The sequence below is a fragment of the Triticum aestivum genome, chromosome 6B (genome assembly GCF_018294505.1).
Source record: "Triticum aestivum cultivar Chinese Spring chromosome 6B, IWGSC CS RefSeq v2.1, whole genome shotgun sequence".
In the NCBI taxonomy this organism is placed as follows: Eukaryota; Viridiplantae; Streptophyta; class Magnoliopsida; order Poales; family Poaceae; genus Triticum; species Triticum aestivum.
Genome location: NC_057810.1, coordinates 71,884,456 through 71,910,342, shown reverse-complemented (window position 1 = coordinate 71,910,342; position 25,887 = coordinate 71,884,456). Strand labels below are relative to the sequence as shown.

Sequence of the window (25,887 nt, the reverse complement as noted above, 5' to 3'; positions counted from 1 at the left end):
AGCGTAGCTTGCATGACCCTGATGTATGCTGTCTTCTCCGTGCGTACGTTGCTGGTCCTCCCGTGCCTCAGGTGTATCTTTTGTCTTCCCATACACCCCCAAGAAGCCAAGCAGGGTCACGCAAAGATTCTTCGTGACGTGCATCACGTCGATTGCGGAGCGGACCTCTAGGTCTTTCCAATATGGCAGGTCCCAAAATATAGATTTCTTCTTCCACATGGGTGCGCGTCCGTCCGCGTCCTTCGGAACAGGTTGTCCGCCAGGACCCTTTCCAAATATCACCTTCAAATCCTTGACCATATCATGTACATCAGCACCAGTACGATGGCGAGGCTTCGTCCGGTGATCCGCCTCACCTTTGAAATGCTTGCCTTTCTTTCTTACGGGATGCCTGCTCGGAAGAAATCGACGATGTCCCAGGTACACATTCTTCTTACAACTATTCAAATATATACTGTCGGTATCATCCAAACAGTGCGTGCATCGGCGGTATCCCTTGTTTGTCTGTCCTGAAAGGTTACTGAGAGCAGGCCAATCATTGATGGTCACGAACAGCAACGCCTTGAGGTCAAATTCTTCCCCCATGTGCTCATCCCACGCACGTACACCTGTTCCATTCCACAGCTGTAAGAGTTCTTCAACTAATGGCCTTAGGTACACATCAATGTCGTTGCCGGGTTGCTTAGGGCCTTGGATGAGCACTGGCATCATAATGAACTTCCGCTTCATGCACAACCAAGGAGGAAGGTTATACAAACATAGAGTCACAGGCCAGGTGCTATGGTTGCTGCTCTGCTCCCCAAAAGGATTAATGCCATCTGCGCTTAGACCAAACCATACGCTCCTTGCGTCATCTGCAAACTCCTTCCCGTACTTTCTTTCGATTTTTCTCCACTGCGACCCGTCAGCGGGTACTCTCAACTTTCCGTCTTTCTTACGGTCTTCTCTGTGCCATCTCATCGCCTTGGCATGCTCTTTGTTTTGGAACAAACGTTTCAACCGTGGTATTATAGGAGAATACCACATCACCTTGGCAAGAATCTTCTTCCTGGGGCGCTCGCCCTCGACATCACCAGGCTCATCGCGGCTGATCTTATAGCGCAATGCACCACATACCGGGCAAGCGTTCAAATCCTTGTACTCACCGCGGTACAGGATGCAATCATTAGGGCATGCATGTATCTTTTGCACCTCTAACCCTAGAGGGCAGACAGCCTTCTTTGCTTCGTACGTACTCTCGGGCAATTTGTTGTCCTTTGGAAGCATATCCTTTATCATTACCAGCAAATTTCCAAATCCTTTGTCAGATACACCATTCTCTGCCTTCCATTGCAGCAATTCCAGTGTGGTGCCCAGCTTTTTCTTGTCACCTACGCAATTCGGGTACAACAATTTTTTGTGATCCTCTAACATGCGCTGCAACTTCTTCTTCTCCAAATCACTTGCGCAGTTTCTCTTTGCATCGGCAATGGCCCGACCTAGATCATCAACGGGCTCATCTGATGCCTCTTCTTCAGCTTCTTCCCGCATTGCCGGCTCAGCTTCTTCCCCCATTGTTGTATCATCGTATTCAGGGAACCCATGGCCAGGATAGCTGTCGTCGTCCTCTTCTTCTTCATTGTCTTCCATCATAACCCCTCTTTCTCCGTGCTTGGTCCAAACATTATAGTGGGGCATGAAACCGGACTTAAACAGGTGGACGTGAATGGTTCTTGACGTAGAGTAATTGTGACCATTCTTACAGACACCACATGGACAAGGCATAAAACCATCCGCCCGCTTGTTTGCCTCAGCCGCAAGCAGAAAAGTATGCACGCCCTCAACGAACTGGGGAGAGCATCGGTCATCGTACATCCATTGCCGGCTCATCTTCATTACACAACACCGAATAGACCAAATTAATACAAGTTCATACATAAAGTTCATACAACACTTAAATGCAACAAACAAATAACTCTCTAGCTAAAGCATTTAAATGCAACAACAAATGCGATCAAGATCGCAACTAAGGTAACAATTGATCCAACAGCATAATGATACCAAGCCTCACTATCGATGGCATATTTTTTAATCTTTCTATTCTTCAAGCGCATTTTCTCCATCTTGATCTTGTGATCATCGACGACATCGGCAACATGCAACTCCAATTCCATCTTCTCCCCCTCAATTCTTTTCAAATTTTTTTCAAGTACTCGTTTTATCTTTCAACTAAATTTAACCTCTCGACAATAGGGTCGGTTGGAATTTCCGGTTCACATACCTCCTAGATAAAAATATCTATGTCAACTTGATGGGCATAATTTGTCATAAACACGAAATGCAACTAATAGTTTTAAAAGAGAATATACCACATCCGAATCATAACAAGGACGAGGGCCGACGGGGACGGATATCAAAACCATGGCACTATGTATAACAAACAACGTAAGGGTGAGATAATTATTACATGATTAACTATATATCCAAATCACACAAACATCAATTTTTTATATAAAATTACATGAACAAGAGGCTCACCACAAGGTGGTGCCGGTGACGGGACGGTGCGGGCGATCGACGGTGGTTACGACGGAGATTTAGAAGGCACTAAGTAAACCACACCTACATATGCAAACTAAGTGTTATTTTTGACCTCAAATTGCATATAAATCAAATACTAGCACATATATATATTTCCTCCCAAATTACTAAACTCACAAATTAGTAACTATATAAAGCATTGCAAGAGCTAATCTAGCAATGAGAGATGAAAGGACAAAGTTGCTAACCTTTGTGATCATTTGAATGGATGGGGGCCTTCAAATCTTGACAAATTTTGGGCAAAATTTGTGAGGAGCTCGAGGGGAAAGGGGAAGAACAGAGGAGAAGTGAGGGGAAAGGGGAAGAACAGAGTGGCTCGGGTGGACGAAGGGTTTATGTACATCTACCTATAGTACCGGTTCGTGGCACGAACCAGTACTAAAGGTGCTGGAGGGGGCCCAGACTGACAACATCCTGCCACCATCCTCATTAGTACCGGTTCGTGGCACGAACCGGTGCTAAAGGTTAGCCACGAACCGGTACTAATGAGAGCGGCCCGGCTAGCCGTTGGAACCGGCACTAATGTATACATGAGTGCCGGCTCTAATACAAACCGGCACTAATGTGCTGCACGTTTGACCCTTTTTCTACTAGTGGAGTCCAACCAGCACCTCTCGATGCACAAAATAGTAGGTTACCACGACACCACAACTAAGAATTTTGATATAACTGCGAACTAGAGTGTTTTACTATACTTGGAGTGCTTAAATTTTAAAAATTGATTACTTTTTTTTGCTTGAGATGGGTATTTCTCGTGGGGCCGCGAGAAACGCGGATACTGCCTGGTATATGTATTTTTCAGGCAGTAAGCAAAACCTTGGTCATAGCCATGTAAAACCAAACGAAAAAATGTGGTTATTTACATTTTATGTCATGTTTCTATGTTTGTGATTTTAAGACGCATATACAATTTTATTAGTGTATATTATACATTTTCTTATGTTCTTTTTGACTTCCAACGTATGCAATGACGTATAAGTAGAAAGAGTGTGGAAAAGTAACAATTAATTCCTCGTCGTTAGTGTTAGTACCGAATAGCATGAACCTACTGCTGTTTGCTTGCTCATAGTCAAAGGTCACTATCCTCTACTTTTTTGTTTCCTCGGATATGGAAAATCTCTCATTGATACGAGATTCTCTTTCTTTTGGTGGCATGCTCCTATGAGATATCGATGGGAACTTTTTGTGGTGTAACTTCATGCTATATTTGTACCAGCATTTCATAATGCTGAGAGAGCTGAAATACTACCCATGTGGATGTCTTCTATCTATAGGCTGCTTTCTACGAGAAAGACAGTAAAAGATGCATCGACGGTATAAATTTTTTTGCGGGTGACATGGACAGTCTAAACATAACTGAGTGTTTTTCTAAATCTGTAAGGAACCTACCTGCAGACCGATAAATAGCTAGAAATACAAAATTGCGTCGAAGAAAAATTTGTTTTTTTGGTTGCGAAATGGTATATTCACTTAATTAAGTGGGTGATCAGTCGCTTCTGTAGGTGACGTCTCTCCTCTAAAAAAAAGGTCCTTCTTTAGGTTGCTGGTATTGAAGCGGTGCTGAGGGATCCACTAGATCAAGACTCAAGAGCTTTGACTCATTGCGGAGCCATGAGTCTCCGTGAAGACTCCACCCTTTCTGTCCCTTTTCTACTTTTTCCGTCTGTCTACCGTTCAACATCAAATTTACGTGGATGAACAGTGCTCTTTGTATGGAACGAACCAAAAGTAAATAAACATATAGAGGAGGGTCTCCACCCTTTCTGTCCCTTTTCTACCTTTTCTGTCTATCTACCGTTCAACATCAAATTTACGTGGATGAACAGTACTCTTTGTATGTAACAAACCAAAAGTAAATAATAACAATTTGACCCAAGAATTCCAGAAAGCACCACTTACATAGAGACAATGCCAACTGTACCAGTCGTTGTACACACACGTTACATTTTGGGGGTGGGGTAAATGTTTTTTGACCGCTCTACTAGTAGCTAGCTACTGTGAATGCATGGTTCAGCTGGGGGTCAAAGTTGGCACTGTCAGCAGTGGTTCAGTACGTACATTGTCGTGAGCTTGACAGGCAGCAACCGATGGAAAACTGGTCAATCTGCAGACCTTTCGTTGGACCCCTCTACTACCTAGACCCTTTTGTCCAGGTGTCAGAGTAGTACTTACGTGTGTGGCTGGACGTTCACGTGGCAGGACGTACAAATATAGCTATATAGAGTACGTACGTGTGTGGGCTCTTGCCACTTGTGGGTGCGGTGCAGGGAGAAACCGTGTGCACGATGCATGGTTCACTGTCCAAACAAAGAATGGATGGTGCACTAGCCCTAGACGAAAAACAAAACTTGATTAGCGCATGCATGACGTTTAGTGAATTTTTCAAATGGCTCCCCTAGGTCGCATGCATAGTCTTCACTCGGTGGACGATCGACGCGGCTGCAACCTCGTCTCCTCCCCTCCCCCTATAAATCTGGAGGGCATGCATGCATTGCTCATATCCCCCATCCATCCCAAGACATAGCAGAAGCAGCAGCCTGCTACGTACTCTTGTTCATCCCATATCATCCACGCTAGTTAGTTACCTAATTAATTAGGTAGCCTGCCTAGTCGATCAGCTGTAACACACCACATTATTTAAGTACGCTAGTGATGGCTGCTGCGCATGTATGCTTCTCCTTCTCCTCCTTCGCACCATTGCTCCATTCGGCTTTGCCGGTGGCCAGAAGTGGTGACCAGAGTGGCCGAAACAGTGGCTTCTTTCGCCCTTCGCCGGTGATATATCCCGGGCGGGAGCCTGTGTCCCATGAGCTGTCCGATGATTTTGACTTCCAGGTATATATTTTTACGGTACATATATAGACCGCAACATTAGAATGTACTTTGAATGCAATTAGCATGTTTGTGTGCCTTTTTCTGGCTAATTATACTGTCTCCGTCCCTAAATTGATGTCGTATAAATCGAGTCAAAAATTTAATCCTTCCTCAAGAATTTTATAACCACAGTCTAGCAATTCATGGATTGCCTTTTCAAAATAACTTTGAATAATGACTCCTCTTCAGGAACCAGCGAGACATAGAAAATGTGTGTTTCATTAAATAATTAATGATGTTTCTGGAAAGAGCAAAATTTCAATCTCTATCTCATCTTTTATTGTTAATTTCTGAACTATGTTAATAAAATATAAACCTACATTAGATGCACTATTTTCCTATGATATCGCCAATTGTTGAATGCAAATAATATATGATATATATTGCACTTATCTAGACTTTGTATTCTTTTTAAAAAGAAGTTTGCTCTATGTGCAATACCAGGAAAGCCTATTGAATGTTCAAGCGTTGCTTCATCAACATCCGAAAAGCAACAAAGGAATGTTGAGCACGGTTGATCACCTCAAACACCTCTGCATTGACCACTATTTCCAGGATGAAATCGATAACATAATGGAGACGTCTGTGGATCTCCTCCATAGTGATGATCTACTTGACGCAACCCTTTCCTTAAGGCTGATGAGAGAAGTTGGATATTATATTTCGGCAGGTCAGTAAAATACTAGTTTAGTGTGTTGGGATAAACACACCAGTTTGGAAACTTGAGTGCAACTTTGTCAATTATGATTTTATGTGATAATTTTGCTAATAATAAATTAGCCTTAGAGTAACCAAGTTCAATAATAAAAAAGAACAATCCCTTGTGTAGCATAGAAGCACCTATCATGAGACGTATTGTTTTCATTATGTATGACATGCACCTAAGACCCCTTCTTGTCGGTGTATGGCAGACGATGTTCTTCAGAAGTTCACAAACGATAATGGTGATTTCAACCTTAGGCATAGCAAAGACCTTAGAGGGTTGCTGAGCTTGCATGACATGTCACACCTCAACATGGGGGAAGCTTCACTCTACAAGGCAAAGGAATTCTCAAGCAAGCACCTGAAATTTTCACTTAAGTATTTGGAGCCTAACCTTGCGAGATATGTGATGAAGTCACTAGACCATCCCTACCATGTGAGCCTGAAGCAATACAAGGCTAGGCATCATTTGAGTTACCTCCAGAACTTGCCTACCATGCACACTGCAATTGAGAAGCTGGCACTTGTAGAATTTCAGATGAAGAAGTTGCAACATCAAAGTGAAATGCAAGAGGTTAAGAGGTATGAATATAATAAAATACACTCCTTCCATTATTAGTTGTTGCGGACATTGGCCCACCTGCATATTGATAAGAGAGAACTCACTTGGAATTAATAGATTAACATATTTTTTTGCTCATGTATTGGCACAATTAATGGTGTGGTGGTTTTTTACTATGAAAACTTCATTTTCACACAGATGGTGGGTGGATTTGGGATTATCTCAAGAAATTCCAGCTGCAAGGGACCAAGTTCTGAAATGGTACATGTGGTCCATGACTATCCTCGAGGGTTTCTCCTTCTCAAGATATCGGGTTGAGGCCACAAAGGTTATCTCAATGGTCTACATTGTGGATGACATCTTTGATCTTGTCGCCACACAGGAGGAGCTCTCTCTCTTTAATGAGGCAATCAAAATGTGAGCATTGATGTTCCCGTAATAACAACAACATTGAATTTAGGAATGAAGTATAATTACATTTGTTTGTAAATGAATGACATCTTAGATATGTCTAATTGCACATTAAAAATTCTATAATTTTGACACATCATGTATAAAGAGGTATTAGGATTGGTTTGACATAAACATTAGGCCTTTGCGAGAAATATCTTGATATACTAATAGTTTTGTAATCATTCATACAAAAAGAAAAAGTAGTGCATACTCAAGGCTGCTTATGCCCAGAATGGCATATTTTTGCTAATGGTATAATCAAACTCATTGGTTAGTCACGACCTTATACATGAACACATAATATAATTTTTATTACAAAAGTTTCATGTGCAAAGTGCATATTTTGACAGGTGGGATCTTGCAGCTGCTGAGTCACTGCCGAGTTACATGATATCATGTTACAAGGATCTTTACACCATCACAAATGATATCGCTGATATGGTCATAAAAGAGCATGGACTGAATCCTATCAATCATCTCAAGCAAGCAGTATGATTACTCGAATGTTTTTTCATTTTCTTTAGTTTCATTTGTCTAAGCAACTAATAAATATATTAATAGTACCACCTCACGTATTTCTATGTGCTATATAATTTGTGATTAATTGTAATGAAATAAAATATAAGAAAATAACAATGGAAGAACTAATATTACATTCATGCCTTTTTTCTTGCAGTGGGCAACTTTGTTTGATGGATTCATGATCGAGGGAAAATGGCTATCTACTAATCAGGTTCCTACATCGGAGGACTACCTAAGAAATGGTGTCATCACTTCAGGAGCACCACTTTTATTTATGCATCTTTTATTCATGCTTGGGCATGATTTGACAGAGGACAACAACGACTACATCCTTAGGGTCATCTCCTGCCCTGCAAAGATCATGAGGCTCTGGGATGACATGGGGAGTGCAAAGGTCAGAACACACCGAGAAGTTTATCGCACGACTATGTTATTAGTAATACTAATTATTTACATGAGTTATTTCGTACCATATCCTGGTGGGTGTGCATTCAAGTTCACATTGACAACATTAGGCATGATCTGAAAAGAAATTATGTGTCCCATGCAGGATGAGTTGCAGGAAGGGCTCGACGGATCATACAAGGATTTGTACCAGAGAGAAAACCCTCATGCTGATGCGGAGAAGCACATGTTGGATATGATAGCGGGTGAATGGGAGCATCTAAACAGGGAATGCTTCTCTCAGACAAAGTCCACACTACCACCTAGCTTCATCGGGGCGTCTCTCAACTTTGCAAGGATGGTCAGCATCATGTATGGCTATGACGATGAGCAGAGGCTCCCCGCTCTGGAGGATTACACTAGGATGTTGCTCTTTTGAATAATGCATGCTATTGTTGTGTATGTAAGTCTTATATATGTAGCACACCAATTTTGTAGGGTTGCCCTGTTGAAACGTGGACTAGTATGATGCGCCATTAGCTAATGTGAAACTGCTCCACAAACGATACTTGTGGCCGAGCTGTGCACAACATGCAAATCCAGCGGCTAGTGCCCTTCTCACTCATATGCATGTCCAGCAGTATTCAATCTTCGTGTGTGAATCGTTCAAAATTTGTCCTGTGCATAGCACGACTCTAGCGGTTGTGTTCCTAGTTGCTAGTGGTTAATTATATAAATATACCCCCTCCGTCTGGAAATACTTGTCATCAAAATATATAAAAGGGGATGTATCTAGATGTATAGATACATCCTCTTTTATTCATTTCACTACTAGGGAAAAGCCTAGCAGTAGCGCGGGTTCTAGGTATATCAGTAGCGCGGGAGGCGGCGCTACTAATAAGGTGCTACAGCTAACCCGTAGCAGCAGCGCGTGCGCGCCCGCGCTACTGATATACAAGTGTAGCAGCAACGTTCTTCGGTGGAGCTCGCTACTGCTAATAGCTATAGCGCGCTTCTCCTGTGCGCGCTACTGCTACTATCGCGCTGTTGCTTACTTTTCTCCACTCGCTACTGCTAATTTTAATAGTTTTTGTTTTTTTTCTGCATATTTGTTTTGTATTTGAATAGGCTTTATAGAAGAATCTTTAGCACATACAAATGTCATCATGATACACATACAAATGTCTGCGAGACCACAAATGTAATCATAGCATATATATACAAATAGTCTCATCATAATCATCATCCAACACAAAGTGGTATGTTGTCATCATCTCGAAAATAGCGATACATGCAAGTCTCGAATACTTGCAACTACAATGTTATCCATCTAAACAAAGGTATAGGCGAGAAGAGCTATCACTATGAGTGAGAGTGGAACTATACAGTACATGAGGCGGCGGTTACGAGTCCTCTCTCGCTCTAGCGTGAACCTCAAGTAACTAGCTTCTCCTTCTTGTCTGCTTTTGAAGCCTTTATGGCTGGCGCCCGAGAACCCATTCACTTGTGCCTGACACTCAGGCCACTCGTCGTACACCCCCGGAACCTTCCCTTTGTACACGACATAGCACTTCCATCTCGCCATCAAGAAACTAGGTACATGTTAGACATGCATCTTCATGAAGAGGATGTACAATCATATGCAACAAAATATACTAGAGCAACACGAAAAAGAAAGGGTTAGCAACTAGATGCAACATACAGTACGCAAACTAATTAAATAGAGGTACGCAGGTCATCGTACGCAAACTAACAAAGTAGCGTTACGCAAGTTCGGCAGGGACCGTAGACATCACAAAGTTTCATCGCTACAAAAAATATACAAGTTCAACCGACACATATCATCATAGTCGGCATCATAAATCACTAGAAGTTCCATCCTTCCATATCATCGAGGATGGACCCTAGGTTCTTGAACGGCATGAGATCTAGACGTTGCATGCCTATGCGAGTTTGGACGTCAGCTCGCGATATAGGGCCGTGGTGGAACATCCCCTTCTCATCGATGACTTCTTTCATGATGATCGTCGCAATGTCCCTTTGGATGCGAAAGAAGTCATCTCTAAGTTTATAATCCGCTTCTCCATGAGATTCTAGCCACTTGTGGATATGATCATCATTTCTACTTGTCATGCGAAGCTTTTGGTGATCCGTGTTGAACTGAATCATGAGATGGACGATGTAGAATCCATCCTTCTTTCTTGGTTTTGGGACATGGATGCAGGAGAAGTTAGTTTTATGTGCGAAACCCATCTTCTTGTTCCTTTGTTTCATGATCTGCATGTGGCCACCTCTAATGTTGAAGCCTTGGAGAGCATCATCTAGAATATTCATTATGTGGGTGTAGTCCTTTTTCTCGTAGTCTCCGGAAGGGTCAAAATACACGGCATGGGAGACTTGCGGGTAAAGAACGATAAGGACGGCGCGCCCGTTGCTGTGGGGAAAAGACACCTCAAATTATTCTCCGTATGAGCGAGAAGGAATGATTGAAATGTACGAAAGGGTTGTCCGAAACTGACTTACTTTGGATGATAAGGCACGAAGACAATTTCCCGATCCTTATTCTGTACCATGAAGTTTTGGAGGTAGTCCCTAGCAGTTTCACGCTCAAAGTCGCCGAGACTCAAGAAAGACTCATGCATGTAGTACGGATCTGCCACACAGATTTGTGAGACTTCTTCACTTTTCATGATGGAGCTCATATGTAGAACAAAAAGGCGGACAATTGTAAAATCGAGCCGCCTTGTTAGAAACATCTCAAAGATATGGTCAAACCGCAGGAAGAACACCTCCGTGGGCCGTGTCTCGACGTAGCACTTCCCCTCAGGCACACGAGCCGCGCATGTCGGATATCCTGGATCCTTTGAGGCTAGTAGGCTTTTCTCAGTCGACAGCACATGGTCGTGCAGTCTCCTGAGATCCCCTGGTAGTGCCTCCAGCAGTTTCGGCGGTAGCATCGGCTCACCCGTGAGATGGAACATGGCCGCACCTTTCACGGGTACACGCTCTTCAGAATCCATCGTCTGGCTGCTATGTGCTCTGGCTTGTTTGGAGGCAGTTATCTTCCCCGATCTCTTTCTCTCCTTTTTCTTGGGCACACCTTCCAGACCCTTCCTTAACCCCTGCCCCAGGGTTCCCGGGCTAAGCACTGTACGACCCCCGGCTAGTTGAGCCTGTGTTGACGCGGCATCTTCAGGCGTGTCCTATGAGGAATTCATGAAGAGAGACTTTTTGCAATCCTTCCAATGACCTTCTTGCCCGGGCATATCATCCATATCCTCATTAGCATGCTGATAGCCCGATTCGTCATATGGTTGACTCATCATATCTACGTCACAGTCATACACGTTTGTATTGAGGAAACCCATAGGGTCGACCTCCGTCTCATCATCCATTCTCTGTTCTACAGGACCGATTACATCAGCCAGTACTATTGCACCCCCTTCATCACATCATCTGCCGCTCTCACCCAGCACTACAAGAGCTGGTAATTGCGTAGGCGGGGTGGTGGTCTCCGCACATGCTTGTTGATGTGTGGTTATTGTTGTGTTCTCGGCCGGCTCCAGATGAATAAGATTATTCGGCCATAGGAGCACCCAACCCTTGCAGCTTCCAATCCACGGCGGGGTCTCATCGTCCTCTCCCACATGCTATACTAGAGGAGACAAAGCCTCGTGCCCCGATTTCACACTGGACAAGCTAACCCTGAAGTTGACGAGATTGTTATTCTGGGGGCCGTATTTCTACACAATATGTACCCCTTTGAGAGGTTCATGGGATTCCTAAAGAAATATGTCCGTAACCGCGCTAGGCAAGAAGGAAGCATCTCCATGGGCCATCAAACAGAGGATGTCATTGGGTTTTGTGTTGACTTCATTCCTGGGCTTAAGAAGATAGGTCTCCCTAAATCGTGGTATGAGGGGAGATTGACTGGAAAAGGCACGCTTGGAGGGGAGACAATAATATGCAGGGACGGATATTGTTGGTCTCAAGCACACTACACAGTTCTACAGAACTCTACCTTGGTGACCCCTTATGCCGATGAACACAAGAACAGTCTGTGCTCCAAACACCCGGAGCAGTGCGACGACTGGATTACATGTGAACACATCCGGACTTTTAGCAGTTGGTTGGAAACACGTCTCAGAAGTGAAAACACTGTTTGTGAGGAGTTGTACTTGTTGTCCAGGGGACCATCTTCGACTGTAATGATTTGGAAAGGATACGAGATAAATGGGAATACATTTTACACGATCGTCCAAGATCAAAAGAGCACCAACCAAAACAGTGGTGTCCGCTTTGATACAGCCACCGAGAGAGGAAAGGTTACATATTATGGTTACATAGTGGACATATGGGAACTTGACTACGGAGTAGATTTTAAGGTCCCTTTGTTTAAATGCAACTGGGTCAATCTGTCAGGAGGCGGGGTACAAGTAGACCCATAGTACGGGATGACAACAGTGGATCTGCACAATCTTGGGTACACTGACGAACCGTTCGTCCTAGCAAATGATTTGGCACAGGTTATCTATGTGAAGGACACGTCTACCAAACCAAAAGAAAAAATAAGGAAGCGAATACATCATATGATGAGCCAAAGCGCCACATAGTTCTTTCAGGAAAAAGGGACATCGTGGGAGTGGAGGGCAAGACAGACATGTCCGAAGATTATGAAAAGTTTCATGAAATTCCTTCCTTCAAAGTCAAGGCTGACCCAAGCATCCTGATAAATGATGAAGATTATCCATGGTTACGGCGCAATAAGGAAAGGAGACAAGCGAAGAAAAAGTGAAGACTTTCTCCACAACTATTATGATGATACCATGCCAACTTTCAACCTTTTCATAGTTCATTTGAAATGCCTATTGTAACAGACAAGTTTCCGTATGAAATCCTGATACTTCGAAAGAGATTGTCCGTTTTATGCATGAAGTGCATCCAGTTTTTGCCGTAACCCTCTCAACTTTCTTGCACATGCTATGTGGATGAAATGATGATACCATACCAACTTCCAACCTTTTCAGAGTTCATTTGAAATGCTTTTAAATTTCAGGGTCTTATAGCTCAAAATAATCAATAAATGCATGAAAAATAACAAATGAAGTCAGAAGGGTTGAAAATTGATGATGTGGCTTTGAATGGTGCATTTTGAACACACAAAAAGTCAGGAGTTCAAATAAGTTTAAAAAAATGAAATCCCTGTGTAACAGATGAGTTTTCGTCTGAAACCCCGATACTTCGAAAGAGATTGTCAATTTTGTACACGAAGTGTATCCTGTTTTTCCATAACCCTCTCAACTTTTTAGCACATGCTATGTGGGTGAAATGATGATATCACGCCAACTTTCAACCTTTTCAGAGTTCATTTGAAATGCTTTTCAATTTCAAGGTCTTATAGCTAAAAAAACCAGTAAATGCTTTTATAAAACTCTAATAGCAAAAGGAATCAACTAAAAAGCTTTTATAAACCTCTAGTATTTTTTAAACTAAAATTATATAAAATTTATGCAACTAAAATTATCAAAGTATTTTCTGTTCAAAACATGAAAAGCAGAAATAATTATCATAAAGAATTTTTTGTTAGAAACTTTAGTAGCAAAAAGAATTGTCGTAAAGATTTTTTTGATAGAAACTAAACTAACAAAATCTGTTTTTCAATATAATGATAAAACGTAGTAATATTAGATAGAAGGAAAAAGAATCACTCCAAATATATTTTTAGTTGCATAAAGATTATAATTATTCAAATTTGGAAACTAATGGAGTAACAGAAAGATTATAATTATTCTGAGCTAAAAGAAAAAAGAATAAAAAAATAAAGCAAAAATCAAAAGAAAATAAATAATTCAAAGCAAAAAATAAAACAAAAAAAATAAAAAAGTGCCACCTAAAGGGCCACCAGGCCTGAATACGACTAGAAACCCAACAATGGGCCAGGATTCAGGCCCGCAGTAGGCCCAATAGGCCCACAGGCACATATAGTGCGTTTAGTCCCGTAAGCCTGCATTTGAGAGGAGCTCGAGAGGGCAGCGGGACTGGGGCTTATAAACCACTCTCGAGCTCCCTCAGCTAGCGAGGTGGGACCAAACTTTCGTGCCGCGACGCGGGCAGCACAAGACCTTTAGTCCCGGTTGGTGGCACAAACCAGGACTAAAGGGTTGCATTGGTCCCGGTCGGTGCCACAAACCGGTACCAATGCCCCACCTTTAGTCCCGATTGGTGCCACCAACCTGGACCAAAGGCCTCTGCTTCCCGCCCTTTGGGCTGCTGAAAAGAGGCCTTTGGTCCCGGTTGGTGGCACCAACCGGGACTAAAGGTCGCATTAGTCCCGGTTTGTCTCATGAACCGGGACCAATGCGTCGTCTATATAACTGGCACTCGTCAAAATTTCGTTCAGTTTCGTTCTTCCCCACCCCGACGCCGCCAAGCTGCCCATCTCCGCCTCGCCGTCGCCGTTGTCGCCCCGCGCCGTCCCGCGCCGCCCCGACGCCGTCGCCGCCCCCCGCCCCACGCCCCGTGCCCCGCGACACCGTCGGCCCCTGCTTGTCGCCACCCCGCCCCGCGCCGCCCCTCACCGTCAACCGTCACCGCGCCGCCCCTCACGCACCGTGGCCGTCGCCGTCGCCCTCGCCCTCGCCGCGCCCCTCATGCCGTCGCCACCCCGTGAGCAAATTTTTTGCTAATTTAATTTGATGTAGTAGTTAATTTGGATGTGTAGTATAATTTAGATGTGTAGTTAATTGAGTTACATTTTGTTAGATTTTTTTGTTAGATGTGTAGTAATTTAGATGTGTAGTTCATAGATTTTTGGGTTAGATTTTTTTCATATTGTGTAATTTGTAAATATTGTGGTAGATTTTTCTATTAATAGATTTTTTTGGTGATATTATTGTTGAATATGCATGTTTGTATGTTCATATACATGCAAAGATCGAATATGTCAATTTTTTATGATTTTTTCTGTTCATAGAATTTTTATGATTTTTTTCTGTTGTAATTTTGTTCATAGAATTTTAATGATTATTTTGTTCACAGAATTTTTTTGTCAATTTATGTATATGTTCATATTTTGTATGTATAGGAAATTGTGCATGATCAAAGTCATTTATGAATATGTTCATATTGAGAATAGAGGAAAAAGGAAAATAAGAAGAGAAAGTGTTTAATATAATTAGTTAGAAAAATAATAGAACTATAGTTAAACTAGTTTATTTTTAGTAAGTACTACTTTATTTTATTTATAGTAAGTGCTTAATATATAGTTGAACTAGCTAGTTGATTTAATAAACTACTTTATTTTACTATATATAGAAGTAGTTTATTTTTAGTAAGTACTACTTTATTTATTTATAGTAAGTGCTTAGTAGTTGAACTAGTTGATTTAATTAATAAAACTACTTTATTTTATTATATATAGAAGTAGTTCCCGCATCGACGTCGACGATGCCTATCCCGCTTCCTCGTCGTCGACTCGGCGGTGGAGGCCTGCTTGATCAGGGCCATGTCCAGGACTGGGCTCCGTCGGGCAGGTATTGGGAGGTGCTACCTTCCGAGGGACGTAGGTTGGTGAGGAGCCAGCCCGTTGTTGACCCGATCCTTATTTGGTGGCGGTCGCGTGGGCCAGTGACGGTGCCGAGGCTTCCGGACACCGTGGAGGTGATACGTCACCGTGTCAGCGAGGAGGACGAGCACGTCCGTCGCTATATGGTTGCGTTGGAGGGCAGGTTCGACAATACCTGGCAGGTTCTTCAGGGATCTCACTGGAGTTATGATCATGTGATGGTTCCTTATCTTTGGATGTCCACCGCCCGCGACGATACCCGTCGGGCGCTACGGTTCTAGTTGTATTAGTGATGCTATATGTATGATATTATTCGAGGAGTATTAGTGATAATATTTGACGATGTACGGACACAAGAGATGATGTACTTTTGGTTATAATTGAATGCATGCTAATTGGAATACTGTTTTTTTTTACGATTTGGTTTTGCTTATTGAATGCTCATATTGGAAAAGTACTCCTACTTTGAATGCTAAAATTGAGGAGCACTCTATGCAGAAATCTAGGAGCCCCCTCCATCATCCACGCCGTCGTGGGGGTAGCTTCTCCTTCATTCCCGTGTGCTAGACAATTTGGTGTAATAATCCCGATAGTCAACCCGATAATAATAATAATGATCTAATTTAGGTTTTTTAGTACATATATTTAATTGTACAAGTTTAATATTTGAATCATGAACATAGGCCGGAAATGTCGTACTCGGACGACGAAAATCGCTCGGGGGAGTGCGACTAGTGCCACGACGACCGAGGTATGTGCGACAGGTTCCTTGAGCTAGACGAAGATCGGCGCTTCAGCATTAGGCTCGAGGAGGCCTTCGATGTTCATACGATACGCAACGACGACAATAGTTTTTTTCGTAATTAAGCACGACTTCAACTATTTAAACGTGTATTTTTCATCTTTTCCAATTCGACTAGCTTATCCCATGCTATGCAAGACGATATGTCTTGGAGAGGATGGGTTTTGAAGACCATGAAAGTATGGAAACCAAAAAATTCACCTAAGGACCCATCATGGTGTGGATTTTGAAGTAAAGTTGTACAATGCTGAGAGTGTAACCCATTTTGGTTGCAAAAATTGAGAAGCACTTTGCAAGATGTATGGTTTTGATGAGGGTATGCTTGTCACCATGGATCTTGGTGATCCTACAATCGAGCAAGACAATATGGACATTTGGGTCCTTGTGGATACACTTCCAATTCTTCCCCCATGTGAGCTTCTCAAACATAGTTATTAAGTAATTTATATTGTTTATTTCAAAATAGTTGACAGCTTATTTCCATTGACAGCTTATTTTCATTCTTCAAAGAATGTGCGGAAGATGGTAGACAAAACCCACTACACCGATGGCTCCGAATTAACTTATAAGGAGAAAAATCATCTGATCGCATTTTGTACTGATCTTGAGAATTACAATATCTACAATCGAACTCCTCAACATTATGGTCAATACGTGCCACTAGTGCACGTGTTGAACTACGGTAACTACCATGGAGATACCCTGGTAAGATTTTTTACTATTACGACATCCGTGCATCTTTTTGCATACTTCTAAAACTAGTACATCATTGCTAACTACGAAGTTATTACTATGTTTTTCAACAGATAATCCCGAATGATTGTGTGCCTCATCTGATGTATACGCACGGTCGCCTTGATGTTTTGAACATACAACCAGGTCGTCCTACGAATCTCAACTGTCCATACCGGATTTCTAAAAGAAGTGGAGACATGACAATCAAAGAATGGAAAAAATGTATGGACAGTCGTAAGGAGCTTCTTGGAAGCAAAAGGAAGCGAAGCGCAAGAATTGGAGACAGGATGATCTCCATTCTTCATAATGGAGAGTCAGGGTCTATATTGTTTTATGCTATTTTACCTTAAGGGTGTTTAGGTCCTACCTGATACTGATGATCATGTGCTAAGAACAATTATGTAGGGTTGGGTTCGATGACTATGAGGATGATGATCGTATGACTTGTTATTAATAACGAGTAGAAGTTGTATGATGATGCATGATTAGTAGGACTTGTTATTATATATGATGATGTATGATGCGAGCATGAGTTATTATATATCAGCGGGTGAAATGAACATAGCAGTAGCGTTGGTAAACCAAGGACGAAGATATAAGAGAGGACACTTCTCCCTATTAGCTATCTAATAACAACCTAAATTAACCCCAAAACCCCTAAACCAGCCACTTTTTTTTTTAAAAAAAGAAAAACCTCAGCTCCAGCCAGCTGCTGACGCGTGGAAGCCTTTTGGTCCCGGTTCATGTCACCAACCGGGACCAAAGGCCCCCTTGTCTGGGCTGCCCGCAGTGGCCACGTGGAGGCCCATCTGTCCCGGTTCGTGTAAGAACCGGGACTAAAGGGGGAGGGCATTAGTACCGACCTTTTTGTCCCAGTTCTTAAACCGGGACAAAAGGCCCTTACGAACCGGGACAAATGCCTGTTTTCTACTAGTGTAAAGTTAGTACAAAGTTGAGTCATCTATTTTGGAACGGAGGGAGTGCGTGCTAAGCGGTTTGAGGTTGCGAGTACGACTCTTTGGGTCATTATTATTTTTACTTTTCTTACTTACCAGTTCTGAGAAATGAACAAAAAAAAGTGCAAGAAGGCAACTCCAACCAGCTACCTCTCGAGGCACAAAAGAGTAGGTTACCACGACACCACAACTAAGAATGTTGATGTAACTGCGAGGTAGAGTGTTTTACTAAATTTTAAAAAATGTATTTTTTATCTTTTTTGCTTGGGATGGGTATTTCTTGTGGAGCGTCGAGAAACGCGCATACCGCCCGGTATCCAGATTTTTTGGCAGTACCCAAAACCTTGGTCATAACCATGTAAACCATACCAAAAAATGTCATTATTTACATTTTATGTGTTGTCTTTTTACGTTTGTGATTTTAGGATGCGTATACAATTTTATTAGTGTATAGTAATGCATTTTCTTTTGTTCTTTTTGACTTCCAACGTATGCAATGACGTATTAGTAGAAAGGGTGTGGAAAAGTAACAATTAATTCCTCGCCGTTAATGTTAGTACCGAATAGCATGAACATACTGCTGTCTGCTTCCTCATAGTAAAAGGTCACTCTCTATGTTTATTTCCTCGGATATGGAAAATCTCTAATTGATACGGGATTCTCTTTCTTTTGGTGGCAAGCTCTTATGAGATATCGATGGGAACTTTTTGTCGTGTAACTTGATGCTATATTTGTGCCACCATTTCATAATGCCGAGAGAGCTGAAATACTACCCACGTGGATGTCTTCTATCTATAGGCTGCTTTCTACAAGAAAGACCACAAAAGGTGCATCGACAGTATAATTTTTTTGCGAGTGACATGGACAGCCTAAACATAACTGAGTGTTTTTCTAAATCTGTAAGAAAGTTACATGCAGACCGATAAATAGCTAGAAATAAAAATCTGCGTTGACGGAAAACTTGTTTTTTAGGTTGCAAAATGGTATATTCACTTAAGTGAGCTGATCAATCCCTTCTGTACGTGTGACGCCTCTCTTCTGAAAAAAGAACCTTCCGTAGGTTGGTAATGAAACAGTGATGAGGGATCCACTGGATCAAGCGCATTGAGCCATTGACTCATTGTGGAGTCATGAGTCTCCACGAGGAGTCCACCCTTTCTGTCCCTTTTCCAATTTTTTCTGTATATCTTCCGTTCAACATCAATCTTACGTTGCTGAACATTGCTCTTGTATGTAACAAACCAAAAGTAAATAATAACAATTTGACCCAAGAATTCCAGAAAGCGCCACTTACGCACGAGACAATGCCAGCTGTACTAGTGGTTGTACACACATGTTACATTTGGAGATGGGGATTGGGATTGAGCACCGCAAGATCGAACCCATTGCAAACCACCTCTCCCATTGCAAGAAAAATCAATCTAGTTGGCAAAATCAAATCAATAGATCGGAGAGAAATATAAAGGTACAATAATCATGCATAAAAGTGTTTAGAGAAGACTCAAATAATACTTGTAGATAATCTGATCATAAACTCACAATTCATTCGATCTCAACAAACACACCATAAAAAGTGATTACATCGAATAGATCTCTAAGAACATCAATGTGAACATTGTATTGAAGATCAAAGAGAGAGAAGAAGCCATCTAGCTACTAGCTATGGACCCGTAGGTCTGTGATTAACTACTCACACATCATCGGAATAGCGGCAAGGTTGATGTAGAGCCCCTCTGTGATCGATCCCCCCTCCGGCAGAGTGCCCGGGGATGGCCTCTAGATGGGATCTCGCGAGAACCGATACTTGCGGCGGCGGAAAAGGTATTTCGGGTGACTCTTTGATGCAGGGGGGATATTTCAGAATTTATAGTGCTAGAATTAGGCTAAGAGGTGCCACGAGGGGCCCACAAGCCTGGGGGCGCCTCCCAAGCTTGTCGCACCCTCGTGGCTTGTCAAGTCTTCTCCCGAAGCTTTTAGGGTCCCCTCTGGTCCATAATCAAAAAAAAATATTCTCCATTTGGACTCTTTTTAATATTGATTTCCTGAAAAGCTAAAAACATGAAAAAAAATTGCAATTGGCACTGGGCACTAGGTTTATATGTTAGTCCCAAAAAATGATATAGTTACATATAATTGCATAATAAACATCCAAGATTGATACTATAATAGCATGGAACAATCAAAAATTATAGATAAGTTCGAGACGTATCACTTCATGCTATATATTATTACCCAATGATGTATGACCATCCTATGATGTTTGATTAGATTCGTTTTATCATATGGGTTGATTGATGATCGTGATTGGTTTGAGTTGTATGTTTTATTCCTATCTCCTGTTCAACAGCAATCTTACGTTGCTGAACAGTGCTCTTGTATGTAACAAACCAAAAGTAAATGATAACAATTTGACCCAAGAATTCCAGAAAGCGCCACTTACACACGAGACAATGCCAGCTGTACCAGTCGTTGTACACACACGTTACATTTGGGGAGGGGGGGCGGGGGTAAATGTTTTTTGACCGCTCTATTAGTGGCTTGCCACTTGCGTGCATGGTTCAGCTGGGGGTCAAAGTTGGTAATGGCACCAGTGGTTTAGCACGTAGGTTGTCTTTTATATATAGGCTGCTTGCTAAGAGAAATAATGTAAACTAGCAAGATGCTCGTGCATTGAATGGGACATGAAGATGCTTTTTTTACAAAACACCTGTTGTGCTTGTCCTATGTGAGAATAATCTCATGTGTAAAACTAATGATATCTCAAGAAAGAGAAGAGATAAGGTGATGAAGAGTGGGGCCTGGTGGTGATTGGTCGTCGGACTGAGCGGAGGCATGGGGATGGACGACGCCGGCAGCGGCCGCCATGCCAGATTGTTTCAGATGCTTTCTTTTTTAATTGCTCAATAATGAGGTTGTGAGAGATAAGGATGAACGAGGGAAGTATCTGCAAATGTGGAGAGAGGTGCGGGTAAGATATAGATCGGACGGTCTATATTGCAAGATGGTAGGCACACCCTTATCACCAACTTAATTTTTTATAAGAATAGAGAAGATGCATCAACAGTATAATTTTTTTGCGGGTGACATGGACATAACTGAGTGTTTTTTTAAATATGTACGAAAGCTACCTTCAGGTCGATAAATGGCTAGAAATACAATTTCGTGTTGAATAAAAACTATTTTTTAGGTTGCGAAATGGTATATATTCACTTAGGTAGCCTGACCAGTCCCTTCTGTAGGTTGCTAGTAATGAAGCAGTGCGGAGGGATACACTGGATCTAGAGCTTTGACTCGTTGCCAAGCCACCAGTTTCCGTGAAGACTCCATCCTTTCTGTCCCTTTTTCTATTTTTCAGGTCTATCTTCCGTACAACATCAATCTTACGTGGATGAACAGTACTCTATGTATGTAACAAACCAAAAGTAAGTAAATAATGACAATTTGACCCAAGAATTCCAGAAAACGCCACTTAAACACAAGACAATGCCAGCTGTACCAGTCGTTGTACACAAATACTTCCTCCTTTTTTTTAGTCTGCATATAACTTTTGTCTGAAGTTAAAGCATCTCTAGTTTGACCAAACTTATAGAAAAAAGGATCAAATATTTACAATGCCAAAGGAATATTTTTAGATTCATTATGAAATGTAGTTTCATATTATGTATATTTTGATATTGTAGATGTTGATATATTTTTATACAAATTTGGTCAAAGTTTCAAAAGTTTGACTCGACAAAAATCTTATACGTGGAGTAAAAATGAATGGAGGGAGTATTACATTTGGGGAGGGGGTAAATGGTTTTTGACCGCTTTATTAGTAGCTAGCTACTACATATGCATGCATAGTTCAGCTGGGGGTCACGTTGGTAATGCCGGCAGTGGTTCAGTATAAGTAGGTTACATATGTGGCATGCGTACATTGTCGTGAGCTTGACAGGCAGCAACCGATTGAAAACTGGTCAATCGGCAAACTTTTCGCTGGCCTTTTAATTTCTCCAGGTGTCAGATCTTGACGTTCACATGGCAGGACGTACAAATATAGGTATATAGAGTACTTACGTGTGTGGCTCTTGCCAGTTGTGGGTGCAGTGCATGGAGAAACCTAGACATCAGAGTTCTGTCTTCAGAGCAAGGTGCATGGTGCATGCATAAACCTGAGAATAGTTTGGTCTCGAACCATAGTTCCAATTTGGTTTACCTGTTGGGCTGCTTTGGTTCGGTTGAAATGGATTGAGCCTCTATCGTAATTTAGTTTGGTGTGGACTTTTGTAATTAATAGATTGGGTTGGTTTGGTCTGGACAGAGATAAATTGGTCTCAGACCGTTTTAGTCCACGGATAAAAACCAGTCTAGCGACCGTTTAACCACACACCGTCAGCGTAATGTGAGACCAACGCTTGGTTTAGGTGCAACCGCCGCCTGAGATGAGTGACATGAGCGCACGTACCACCTCGCCACCACCGAGATCTCTGGTGACAATAGTCAACTCCATGCAGAACACGAGGAACTCAAAGACGAGGCCTTCGACGACGCTGTCACCATGAAGATGGTTGTGAGCTCGACCTTGCCGATGTGGCCGACGAAGGTGATGGTCACGAAGCCGATGAGAATCTGGAAGCCAAAGGGTCTTGCACACGTCCGGATAGGTCCTGCAGCCGGCCATGGGCCACCGTGCCGGCGCCGCCATCTGCTCTTACGGTGCACGCACACGTATACTGAAGCTCCTGACACCAAGCTAGCCGCCGTTGGTAGGAGCCTCACACCTTTCGTAGTTCTGTACATACAGGTTAAGTTTGGGGTTGTTCCAGTTGTTGTTGACTGACCCATGGTTTGAAACTTTGGGTTCAAATTAAACGTAGAGAAAGGTCTGGATGGATTTGGCTTGAAAATACATTCAGTTTGGATTGGTTTGGATTGTAGCATTTGCAATTTGGTCTGGTTTGGATGGATCGCTGGACTTATACATGTATTGGTTGGCCTGGGTTTAGTTTGGATTACAAACTATTCCCAGGTTTATGCATGCATGGTTCACTCTCCAAACAAAGAATGGATGGTGCACTAGAAAACTCTCTCATGCAATATAAATTCGCCACAGGAAATTTCTTTGACTCACAAAGGTGAAACCAGAGGAGATTCAGAGGCCCAAAGTAAAACAAGTGTACAATCAATCAGAACACAGACGGTGCAGCGAAATGCGCTTTTGCTTCTAGAGTAAGCTTGAATATGGCTCCACTCCAGCCAGTCTAAGGGATGATAGCTAGGTCACTGACCGAACTGCAGCCAATCTCAGAAGTAATTCGTTGAACCAACAGGCTCTCCAGACAGCAACATAGCTGAGGCAGCGTCTCTTGTTGTGTCCAGCCAAATAATACTTTTCACACGTAGTACATAGCTAGTCGCATACTTCATGCATGACGACCATACATGTATATATATCACGATACTTCACCACACACGGTCTCTCATGTCTGTACGTGAGACGACAACCATCGAATAAATGTACGAGATCCACAAGTGCAGTGCCAGCTAGCGAATAGCTAAAAAGTAAAAATATCATTGGATGTCAATGTCATGCAGAACATTTGTGTTTTCCGGGAAATATCCCTTCGGACCATCTAGATAGCGACCCCATGATATATATGTTTCTCTAGAAGGAAGTTCTTTTCGTCTCCGCTCTCCGTATCAAGGATGCATATATATATAACCAACGCACTTATCACAAAACTTAATACGTACGGTCACAACAAATGTAACCAGATTATAGAAGTGGGGCAGGCTACACTGAGAAGATATAGCAGTATGAAGTCCACTGGCAGCACGGAACCCAAACCAGAACATAAATTCCCTAGTAAGCCACTTGAGTTTCTTGGGGCAATGTGTCAACTGATACAGAATAGTAGCAAACACACATGCACGCAAAATGTATTTCACAGTGTAGGGTGTAGATTAAGTTATTTTCAAACCATGGTTTTATTATGTCCTTGCATTTCGAATATACAAATATTTACATACAAGCAGACTCACAACGAAAAATCAGCATCAGAAACGCAAGATACAAGTCATAACCAAGGTTTGGATTCCGAATGGACAAATTTTCTCGTGGGGGGCAATACTCTCGATTACCACGGTTACCGAGAAATACCAAACATATTTTGAACAAATTCAATTGAATTTTGAATTCAAATTCTTCTAAACTAGATATTGAAATAACTTGAACGAATATCAATCATAAAAGCGGTATCAGCTCAGTGGAAAGTCTACTAGTCCCTCCGTTTCGAAATAGATGACCCAACTTTCTATTAACTTTGTACTAACACTAGTAGAAAACAAGGCTACCGTTCGGACCCATGGGGGGTATTAGACCCGGTTCGTGAGCCCAGGGGGACGGCCGGGGCCTCGTGGGTATTGGTCCCGGTTCGTGTGGAACCATTTGTCCCGGTTCAAGCCACGAACCGGGACCAATGGTCCTCGCTCCTGGCCCACAACCATTGGTCCCGGTTCATGGCTTGAACCGGGACAGAAGGGGGTGCTTTAGTCCCGGTTCATGCCATGAACCAGGACAAATAACTTGCCTATATATACCCACCGCCGCGGCAGAGCACTCCAGTGCTATGTTTTTTCAATCCGGCGATGAGAGGGCATTTTGGTGCTCTAGTTCACCTCCTATGCACATGAGGTGTTCGATGAAATGCCCGAGCCACACTAGTTAAGCTTTCTCCTCTCGAAGATCGACCTCGGAGCTTCATTTTTTTCGAGATTTGTCTAGATTTAGCGGTTCGTCACGCCCCGTCCCCGTTTTCACCGCCGTTGATCGCCCGCGCCGATCTCGTCGCCGGCACCACAGTGGGGAGTCTCTTGTTCTTATCTTCTTTCTGATACTTGTCTGATTTTCTTACTTTAGGTAGATATTTGTCTGATTTTCTTACTTTTGACACACATAATTATATATAATGCACGCAGATGAACCGGCAATGGATGTATGGTGATAGACACACCTCCGAGTACATTAAGGGCGTGCATAATTTTCTCGAAGTGGTTGAGGTGTCGGGGGTTGGGTGCGACATATGCCAATGGATGGCTTATCATGGTGGAAGCGAGTAGAACGTCGCCGGTGCCTGGAAGCGGGATAAGGCGTAGACACGAACGCCGGCGTACTTTACCCAGGTTCGGGGCTCTCCTAGGAGATAACACCCCTAGTCCTACTCTGCGAGGTCTCCGCATGATCACTAAGGCACAAGTGATACAATGGTGCTCCTCGAGCTGTATGCTAGACGCAGAAGGTGGCAAGGCTAGCTCTCTTCCTGCACTAGGGGGTGGCTAGTTCTAATGGTGTGGGAACCCTTTGCATGGGTGGCCTGGGGGGTTTATATAGGCCTACCCCCCAGGGGTACAATGGTAACCTCGCCGGCCGCTGGGCCCGGCTGTCAGTGTCTCCAGCCTCCGGCTTCTCCGTCGACCGCTGGGGCCCGCCGCCTGGTGGGCCCCACCGACTGATTGGCGGCTGCTCGCTGTAGCCGTGTCGTTGGCGGTGGGGGCTTGGTCATCCTAGCGTGGCTACAGTCCCGCCGCCTGGTGGGAGGACACTGTAGCCACACCTGGTCTTATCAGCTTAATGGCGTGCTCGTCTCGGGACAAGGGACGGCCGCCTGCTGGAGGCTGGCCCCTCTCTAATCCGCCTGGTTGAGCTTCCGCCGTCTTCCCTGGGGTCACTGCCCGATAGGGCCCGCCTCTGGCCTGCCGTACCGACAGGCCG

At 42.9% G+C, this 25,887-nt stretch overlaps 1 protein-coding gene across 1 annotated transcript; it reads left to right on the top strand.

Moving 5' to 3' along the window:
* Positions 1–5,232: 5,232 nt before the first annotated feature.
* Positions 5,233–8,516, top strand: LOC123138838 (S-(+)-linalool synthase, chloroplastic). Its single transcript, XM_044558699.1, has 7 exons — positions 5,233–5,415; positions 5,899–6,124; positions 6,366–6,738; positions 6,917–7,135; positions 7,522–7,660; positions 7,848–8,087; positions 8,244–8,516. The coding sequence occupies exons 1-7, from the start codon at positions 5,233–5,235 to the stop codon at positions 8,514–8,516; spliced, it is 1,653 nt and encodes a 550-aa protein (XP_044414634.1).
* The last annotated feature ends 17,371 nt before the right edge of the window (positions 8,517–25,887 follow it).